We start from the raw sequence: 10407 nt of genomic DNA on the forward strand, positions 1-10407 counted from the left end.
AGGAAGCAGAATCTAAATGCTAGTCCTTGGTTTACCAAATTTATCACCTCTGATTCCTTCCTGTACTATTTCTAATTCCTATTATATATATATATGCTATTGCTATTATATATAAGAAATGAGAAGCTCCTCATTTCCTAAAAATAAATAAATAAATAAATAAATAAACGGCACCTGGTCATTCCTTTAGTAGCATACATTTTTTCCCCAAAATAAATAAATAAATAATAGATTAATACATAAATCTACATAACATTCTGTGTGGCTGAAGTAACATACCACAGTGATATTCATTTTTTCCTTCTCACGTCTTCATATTGCCAGCAAGCGCAGAAGTGCAGCAACTGGAATTCCCTTAGGTTTATGAAAAGAGTAGGTCAAGTGTCCAGCCTTTCTTCTGTCAAAATGCATCTCCCAGGAGAGTATCACCCAAGTGTACCACCTTGATAACTGCAAGTATAGATCAAGATCCCTTAAAACCTGCTCTGAAAACTTGCAGAAAACCAGCTGCCTTCCTTCCAGGCCTTCCCACTGCTCCTCAGTCATTTGGCAGGGGTTTAAACAGGCAGAAACTCAGTGCTCAGAGCCTCCAGACACAAATCAGTGCCACCGAGAGGCAAAGGGCTGTTGCGAATCAAAACTCGGGACATGAATTCATCTTATTTTCAGTTCAGTTGGAGCAGAATCCAGCCTTAAATAGATCTATTAAAACTCTTTCTCATCATAAATTCACCTTGAGTTGAAAAAAACCCAAAGCCATAAATTTGATGTTTACAGCTCTTGCTTGAAATTACGAACATATCTTAAAATAAAGAATACAGGCATGTTTCATGCATAATAAAATTAATATTGTTTAAACGCTAGATATGATGCACAATTACTGAAACACTGCAGCATAAACTCGACCAGTTGGATTGAGCAAAAATGGCTGTGTATAGTTAATGATATTACTGTACTTCACCAGACCAGCTTCGGGGTCTGTATAATTGTTTCTGTCAACCTATAAATTCTTGAGTAACAACAAAATTATTGTGATTTTTCTTACTAAATAATTCATACATCACAAAGCATGCGTATAACCAGGCCCATGAATCACTAAGCGTATAACAATTGTATCTAATGGCATTTCTTCTTCTAAGAAGTAGATTTGACTTTCCAATAGTTACAAGTTTATTCAGAAATTTCAAGTGTTCTTTAGAAGCAGTCTATTTCAAAATTTGCATTTTAAAATTGAAAGTTTCCTCAGACTTGTTGTCCAAAGGACTGCTTTGAATTATGTTTTACAGTTTTAACTCTATTAGGATTATTAATATCATCGCAAGTAATAAATTAGTTTTATAATGAACTAGTACAGGGCTCATAAACTGTGCTTAAAGTGATGCAATTGCTGTTAAAATCTAAGCCATACATATTCTACCTTACCAAGCAAATAGCAACCATAATGCATCCAAACTGTCTTAAGTACAACACAAAGTACTCCATCATCTCAAATCTAGTGGCTTCCTCTCTATTTTCTAATATAAATGAATAAATGTATATTTGGGTTTTCTGCAAGACAACCGCCTCATTGCAAATGTTAATAATCTGGATGGGTTCTTGAACACAGACAAAAATCGTGACCTCTCACAGCGCTGCAGAAAGCTCTCATTATGTAGACTGCATTTCTTTCTAAGAACGTATTGCAGTGCATTTACTAGAACATTATGATGTATTAGCATAAATAATTAAGGTCAAACTACACTCATCTACGAGCAATAAATATTTTGTGATACATGAGCCTTCTTTATTTCGGCTGCGCTTATTCACTTACTAATTCGCAAAGGTCAATAATTTCCACTGAGTTTCCCAATCATTAATGCAAATTTTGGTGTTCCACTGCACACATGCTTTATTTAAAAGACTTAATTGCAAACCCAGTAATACCATCTTGTTCTTTTCTAGAAACCAAAAAATCTTTTAACTAAACTTGCAATGTATTAGCGATAATTACTATTTTACATTCCCCTTCCTGCAACTCCTAAATTGCCACTTTTTGTTGGCACATTTCAGCTGAATGAAGTAGCCCAAGAACGCGTAACATGTCATCCACTTCTGTAACTATGTATTTCAGAATAATACCAAGACAACTTACTTTTCTGTAGCAAACATGATTAAGGAGTTACAGCAAAGCCAATTTAATTTAAATGGCTGAAGTAAATAATATATGAAGCAGAATCTCCTTTGTTTCTGGCAAAGTTGGTGTAAATCAGAAGCCTAAGGGCACTCAACTATTAAGAAATACCTACTTTTCTTTCAAGAAAAACATACATCAGGGAAATCTACAATTATGGTTTGCAAAGAGACTTAGACAGCAAGGGTGTTTATATCGCTGCTAGCTTCTCAAAGGTGACTATTTAGTCAATTCAAACTTTTCTTCATTTTTCTTGCCTACAAAATGATTCCAATAAATCCTGTTCCATCGATTTTAAGTTGTCACAAACAATAAGGCCTGTGACAAAACGCAGTAATGCTTCTCTTTTGAGCGCTGAAAGAACGAACTCTGGATTCCTGTTCTCCTTTTCCAGAACGTGTTAGTACTGGAAGGAACGTCAGCAGGTTTGAGAACACTTAAATCTCAACAGGATTAGGATGAGGCAAGCAACTTAAAACCTGACACATTTTGCTTATTCTCAGTCACGTTCTAGACATCTTTCCTATCAAATCCATCCTTTCCCACCCAAAAACCACTCCATTCCTTTTATTCCACTGAAGCAGCTCTTGCTCAGTCTCATTTGCTCAGTCCATTTGTCAGAGAACGTTTCCTCCGCCCCATTTTCCTGCAGGCTCCAGGAGTACCAAAACCATTGGTCACCTCCCCTTCTCCAGCCTCTCAAGTCTCAGCAATTAAACAAGAAGCTGGGGAGGGGTGGGGGGGAGCCTCTCTGTTGACGAGCAATTCACCTGCCTTCCTGCTGCAATTGGAGCTGCTTTCAGTAAGGAAATGGGCTGGTTACTGAGGTTTTAACATAAAGCTCAGAAACTACCGATGGTTTCTCTCAAACGATTGACTCAAATTCAGGCTAAGTTTATTGCTGCAGTTTTCAGGATTTTCAGCATTCACAGCGTACATTTGAGAGTAAGGACAAATATCCAAAAATAAAGAAAAAAATATTCTATGCGCTCAGAGTTACAGCATTTCAGCCACAAAGTAAGTTGTGGAGGGATCCAGCTGCTGCGTAACGCAAAGAAAGGTGGTGGCTCCAGGTTCCTGGAGAAAAGCACCGTGTAGTACTCCATGGAAAGGAGGGCGATGCAGGGGAAGGGATGTTTGAGGCAATGTGAAGTGCTAACCAGAAACAGCTGGGAACATCCATCTGTACTTGGGTGCAGATGTACCTAAGCCTAACATTCATCTACAATGGAAAAAAGCTAAGAACTTCAAGTTAAAATTGTGTCCACTGGAAGGCTATCAGGTAGTACAACTTCTAGCGATAAAAGCAGTGCTATTATTCATAAAAAATGGTATTTAAGTACCATGAGCTGCCTAGAATGTAAATTGCATTACTAGTCACCAGATGTTGTTGAAACCACCATGAGAACACCCACATCTTGACACAGTTTGGAGAAGCAGACGGTAACAGAAAACTGTATTTCTTGGGGTACTCTCATTAGCGCTACGCAGTCTCTAGTGAAACATTTGTCAAACATACAAAAAGGTATAAAAGTGAAATATAGTAATTAAGACCTGGGCTTTATCGATTGTGTGGCTTAAGTAATTTTTCACTACAAACATAAGATTTAATAAGTATAAGTAGTTAAAGATCCTGACTTGGCTGTAGTCATTAGCATGTAATTGAACTGGTAAAAAAGATCAGTTAAACCTATGTTGATTACCACCTTATCTTTGAAAGGCAATTAAGGACCTCAATCATTGCAACAAGATTTGATTGTGCAGCCTTTATTGGACATTGATCTTTCAGCAAAGCGCAGTTACATTTTCCATTAATTTACAGTAACACAGTTTAACTGGGATACCTGAGACCATTGACCTAGGTAAGATGTAATGCTAAGCACTCGTTTAGGCTAAGATGCCCCCAGTAGTCATTACTGTTTAAAAAGACTGCTACAAGAAGTAGCTACCCGATCCTCTGGGTTCCCAGTAAGGTTTCAGTTATCCCAAGCAGTTGTTACGGGAGGTGAAACAAAGCTCTCTGCCTTTTTATGTCATCTCTCGCTCATTTAAACATCATCCTTGAATAAAGTGTAGAGAGATAATTAAGGCACGAGTTACAAGATAAGCTGCACTTTGTTTCAAAGGAAACGGAGCAGATGAAATCCACAAAAAGTTAGAAGGGTCACTTGGTAACTCAATCGTCTATACAAAAATTTGTCAACAGAAGCGTATGCTGCGTACACAACATATGCACAGTATAATACATAGAAAAAGGAACTTGCTAAGCAAAACAACTGCAAGTAAACTATTGTGGACCAGAGGAATTAAAGACCGGTTCCCTGTAAGTTTGCCTCTTGAAGCCATGGGGTTACAGGACAACCCCGAAGGACCTCACAGGCAAGAGAATGCAGGTAGGTGCTACCCACACAAATAAATTCATCTCTGAACAATTAAACTGCTAGAAGCTCATCCTTAAAGCCCACTTCAGAGACATCCTTTAGGTCAAACGCTTGGACTTCCCTGCAACAGAAGAGCCTGTTCTCCTCAAACTGCACCATCTTGACATCTCCAAGGCAAGAGCTTACAGCGATGAGGATTAGAAAGCCAAAAGAGCAAGGGTTCAGCTGAGCGCTGAGCCCTCACAGGACTACTGCACGCTCATCCTTGCTTACCATTCCCGCATCCCCCTGAGCCTTACAGAGATGTTTCAGACAAGATGCTATGAGCCTGCTTGGCCATCAACATTTCCATCTGGCATTCGGGCCAAAGCTAAGCAGCCACCATTTACAGCTAAGAGAATGAGATGAAGTATTTTACCTTTGTTTAAAGGCAAGGAAGGAGGTTGATATTCGTATTTGAGAAAGATTTCATTATGATTTAATAACTTCTGTTACCCCTTAAAAATGGCCTATTTTCCATTTTATGTACTGTAGCAGGTCGCATGCAAGCCTTAACGGAACAAGTGAACGACTGTATTTGCACTCTGCCCTCAGACATCTTCCAGTTCATCCTTTAGCATGATCAGCTTCATAAGAGCAAGAGGTCTATTGATTTTCATGTAATACAAGAAAATATTACATTTGCTTAATTGTTACACAGTGAGATCATTGAACAAGAAATCAAGTCTCTATTTAATACTGCAAGCAGCACAGAATTGCAGTAATCAATAGGGTAGTTTGTCAAAGATGTTCTCTAAGGAGACTTGCCCATCACCGTATGGACAAGGAGTCACGTTGCCTGCATTTATCGAAAAACAGGTAAGCAAAGTCAGCAGTACACATTATCAGAAATCAAACAAGCTGCAGTGAGTGGAGGTGCAACTCCAATGAAGAGCTGTATTTATAGTCTGGTAATTAAAAACCATTTTATCAACCTCGCGTTGAGACTAAACCTTTACAGCAAGATATTGACAAGATCCGCAGCAATGAATGAGCAGTATTTGACTTTAAACTTATGAGCTGCAGTTATTTAACTTTATCCAATACAGTGAAAATCAGTTCTAGAATAACACTAAGTCATTTTTATTATTAATGAGGCTTCTTATAATACTGTATCTTCATCTGTGAGACCCATTTAACTTGTATCAAGAGTATTGGCCAAAATTAAATATAATAGCGTAAACGTTTCTCTGATTAAAGCATTATTTAGTGTTGCTTTTAGAAAACTGTATTGCTTCATTAAGTGGGAAACAGTTCCATTATCTGGAATTAAGTAAAAAAAAGTATTTAAATTACATTATACTGTAGCTTGATAATAATTTATTTAGGAATAGTTATTACCCTCCAAAAACAGTACCTACTCATTTTACGTTTATCTTCCTACTTATGAAAATCGGAATAATCACCTTACATCACCAGACTCAGGATTTAGAACAGACAGCATTATTTGCTGGCATTAAAACTAAGCAACAGCAACACATCCCATACAGGTGTTTTTGTTGTTTGAGCTTATTATCTAATAATTCCATATTTTCCACTATCCAAATAATTCCCTAAAGCTTTTTCTTTCCCTAGGCTTCCAGCTGAGTTTACATCTTTCCATCACTGTATTTGCCTGCTCTCAACTACAGCTAAAGAAATCAATTGTTTCGGATGGTAATGAGGGTAGTGTCCTTTTCATTCATATTATTTTAAAAGAAAATCAGCAAATTTTAAGTTAGTGTAGGGGACTAAATCATTAGTCTTGTTACTTACCTATACAAGAAACAAAAGACAAACAACATAATGAAGGTATTTGGAATTCAAATAAATTGTAAAAAAAAAAACAAAAAACAAAAAAACCAACCATAAAATGTATTTTAGATATTTTATTTAAATATCATTTGAAGAAGTGAGATACAAACAGCCATTTTTAACTTCTTGGGCATACTTTTCCAGAAAGCCTTTTGGGCAGTTGTGAAGAAGTCAGTGCCATGGATTCATTCAAACATTCTTGCAAATATGACAATTAATGTATTACAAAACATCTAGTCAGTCTAAATCTGAGCAGCTTAGTGTTTTCAGAGACATTCTGAGAAGTCTGATATAGTCACAGTTTCCTTGCCCACACGCTACAATTCAGTCCTATATGTTGGCACACTTATCTTTTTTAAATTATCAGAAGCTTGTTCAACAGTTCTAGTCACCGACTTATATAAATTATAACACCCTTAGAAATATTAGTTCTTTTCCTGAGGCTTCTACTTTTTCAACTTTAATAACCTCTGCAAAAATAAACCTCTTATGACCAAAAAATTCCATGAAGCTTCCTGGGGACAACACATTAAATAAAAGAATACACGGCAAAAAAAAAAAAAAAAAAAAAGAATTGCCTTCAGTTCTCTTTTAGTCACAGGGAGTAGACATTTGTAGCAGCAGTAACATGAAAACCCACCAAATGACAGGTACTTGAGGGCATGATTTCAGTACATTGCGCCTTCATCTTCTTTATTTAGAAAATAAATAGTAACTGGGCCATGACTCGTATGAACAGTCTCTGTGACACTGACAAAGAACCAGGAGCCAATTCCATATAGTAAAGTTGGGATGCCTAAGGAAAAACAAAAACACGTTACACACAAAGATAAGAAGCCAGGAAAATTAAACCTGCCTATTAACAGTAAGGAATAATGGTTCAGAAATGAAAATAGAGGAAAAACATTCGTATCAAGGTGCCTTAAGATTTTGCCTTTGCTGAAATGCTTACAAGTAGGTATCAGTACATGCTACGCTTCTTGCCTATCAAACACACAAGAATCAGAAAGCAGCTGAAGAAGAGCAGCAGTGCACAGGAATTAATGCAAAAAAGAAAATGGGATGAGAGAAGTGAAACATGATCATGCATACAGTTTGATTCCTGCTAATTTAAAAAAATCCAGACACTCAAACATGAACTCTTTACATCCACTTAGTCGCTAGCTCCCAGTTTCACCGTGGATCAGGGCAGAAGTAGGAAAGAAAACAGGCAGCGACTTCACAGATCAACATGATGCGGCTCTGGGGAAAAATGAGGTCAGTAGTCAAGACTGCCGGCTCCAACAAAACCAAAATGAGCAGAAAGGTGGATACGCAAAGAATGCCATCATTTTTCCCACATTTTTAGCTGAATTATCCACCTACCACAGAGCAGGCAGAAGAAGATAACTGGAGCTGGGTTTAGGCCCTGAATTCAGGAAGGGACAGAAACAATTTAAGGTGCTTAGTTACCTAAATGCTAAAGCTAGATTCTCAAAATAGGGCAGTGAGTTGACTTTTTAGTCACACTTGCCAATCATTTAAACACACACGGTAGCTGCAAGCGAGAGAGCAGATAAAAGGTCTGACTGTAGGGAGGGAAAGATAAAATCGTATTAAAACTTATTATTGAATAAAATCAATTTCCGTGGTTACGTTTTCTCACTAAGACTAGAAGGATCAGAGAATGAGGGCTAGCAGGGCTACCTTACAAGCAGAAGATCACTGAAGACTTGTGAAGAACAATTTACTTTTAAACGAAACATGAAAAGAAGAAACTGATGGAAAGTTAAGCGCCAGTGGCATGAAGAACTACATCCGCTGGCTAGGTTTTGAAGAGTAACATTTCAAAGCATAGCTACACCGACTTTTAGACTACCGTCGCTGCAGCAGCTGTCCCTACCAGGGCTCGTCCTGCGGCAGCCCGTTAGGACCGACGGGGCTCACCGGGCACCCCCTCAGGCCCGAACCGCTTCTCTTCAGCCGAGCTCAGGGCTTCACCCGCGGTCCCACAACGCGGCTTTTGGGGGCCGAGGCGACCGGCACCGACCGACCCGACCCGCTCCAGCCGAGCTGAGGGCGGCTCCGTTCCCCTTCTCCCCGGGCCGCCGGAGGTGCGGAGCGGCTCCGCCACCGGGCCCCGTCCCGTTCCCCTCGCCCCCAGGGGGGGCGCCCCGGCCCCGCTCCCGGCCCCGGCCCCTCACGGGGAGCCGAGGGGAGGCCGCCGGTCCCGCGGCGCGACTCACCGGCGTTGAGGACCTTGAGGGCGGTGAAGGCGGCGTTCTGCAGCGCCAGGTCCTGCGGGGCGGCGCGGGAGCAGTGGTACTTGACGAAGGGGAAGCAGCCGGTGCGCAGCACCAGGTAGTTGGCGCCGTCCACCCGCCAGTTGAAGTGCGAGAGGCCGAACTGGTCGTTGCGCACCGCGCTGTACTTGACGCAGAACGAGGTCCAGTGGGGCAGGCCGCGCTGCCGCAGGTGCTGGCTCAGCACCTCCGAGGCGGGCGGGCGCGGCGGGGCCGCCCCCCGCCACAGCAGCGCCCCCACGGCCGCCTCGTGCAGCCGCCTCAGCGCCCGCATCCCGCGGCGCCCCCGAACCCCTTCCCTTCCCTTCCCTGCCGCGCCTGCGCGCAGCGCCCCGCCGCTGGGGGGGAGGAGGAGGCGGTGGCGGCTGAGGGGACCGAGGAGGAGGAAGGAGAAGGGCGCCCGGCGCTGCCTGCCCGGCCCGCTGCAGCCCCTCGAAGCCGGCTGACGGGAGCCTGCGCTGCCCCCAGACTCCTTTGAAGTGTTTTAAATCCGCAGCCCGTGTCCCGTTGTGTGGTTTATCCGAATAAAAGTCTGGGGGTTGAAGCACTGCGCGTTCTGTTTGAGGAAAAAAAACACCATACAGAATAAACTGGGAAGCAGGGGCAGATTTTTCCTTTTAATAATTGCAAGTAATATCTCAAACTCAGCGATCTTAAGCCATTGAGCTATGTAGTATGAATGTGCTAATTAATCAATTACTACCCAACGATGTACCCTGTTTATTTACTATAACGTACTACATGTGTGTAGAACCAGTAATTATTAATCATCGTCAGTAACAAATTTGACTCAAGTTCACCTTCTTATAATTAATAGAGCATATAGTTAGCTTTAATATCTTCCTTTATTAGTGGCAACAGTGACTGAGGAGAGAAAAGAAGGTGCAGTCTGATACTGTGGTTCACTGAGGTGAAGGGCAGAACTGATGCATTACATCCTGACAGTGACATTCTGCTTTATATTGAATGGTGAAAATTACCTCCAGTAAGTATACGTTGCCTATAAAGTGAACATATCACAATTATTTTGGTTTGAAGAAGTATTTATTTCACAATAGTTTGCAGTTACCTTGGTGTTGCTCTCTGTTAAGCTTGAACGAGGAATGGAAAAATTCTTCAGCCTCTAGCAGCAGAACCTTTCACTGGTTAACAGAATGTAATTGCATTTTTACTTACACAACGTGTACTGCAGATGGGATGAGGTAGCTTCAATATTTACAAATGCATAGCAAAACGTTGCATGCCTAAAAAGTATGCAAGAATCAAGACCAAACATCCTATTGTGGAAACTTGGGCTCAGTGACCCTTCTCCCTTCCACACACCCCCCTTTTTTTTTTTGAGGGGGGAAGCATTTTTAAACCCAAATATCCAAATGCAGACCTAGTGTCCAGTATCAACTCCAGTTAATGTTTAATGCAAAATACTTCAGAGATGCTCGGGCCTGGGATGTTAGGAAAGATCTGTGTGTTGTATTCCTCTGCTGTGTACGTGCTCTCACTAGGCTCCAGAAATGTTTGCAGGGTCAATGTTAAGAGGCAGGGCCTCTACATGAAACAGCAAAAGTATTCCCAAGCACACTGCAAAATAGCCGACAGCAGCCAAGCTATCAATACTGTCAAGGCCAACAGCAGGAGCCACAAAAATACGATTGCCATGACACGCACCGCAGCGGTGTCTAAGATCAGAGTGACAATCTACAGGACAGGACCACAGCACCCTCAACAGCTCATAGCCCTGCAC

The 10407-nt window shown here is 41.2% G+C and overlaps 1 protein-coding gene across 2 annotated transcripts; it reads right to left on the reverse strand.

Moving 5' to 3' along the window:
- Window positions 1-6443: 6443 nt before the first annotated feature.
- Window positions 6444-8977, reverse strand: LOC310905234 (uncharacterized protein C15orf61). Of its 2 annotated transcripts, XR_014588875.1 has the most exons (3): window positions 8610-8977; window positions 7837-7952; window positions 7045-7180 (listed from the first exon to the last, which is right to left on the reverse strand). XR_014588875.1 is itself a non-coding variant. In XM_083851268.1 (2 exons), exons 1-2 carry the CDS (start codon window positions 8938-8940, stop codon window positions 7053-7055), a joined length of 459 nt encoding a protein of 152 aa, XP_083707394.1. In that variant the 5' UTR covers window positions 8941-8977; the 3' UTR covers window positions 6444-7052. The 2 variants fall into 2 exon arrangements, 1 of the variants encoding a protein (XP_083707394.1); XM_083851268.1 differs by lacking the exon at window positions 7837-7952 and having other exon boundaries at window positions 6444-7180.
- Between the last annotated feature and the right edge of the window lie 1430 nt (window positions 8978-10407).

The sequence above is a fragment of the Anser anser genome (genome assembly GCF_964211835.1).
Source record: "Anser anser genome assembly, chromosome: 10".
In the NCBI taxonomy this organism is placed as follows: domain Eukaryota; kingdom Metazoa; phylum Chordata; class Aves; order Anseriformes; family Anatidae; genus Anser; species Anser anser.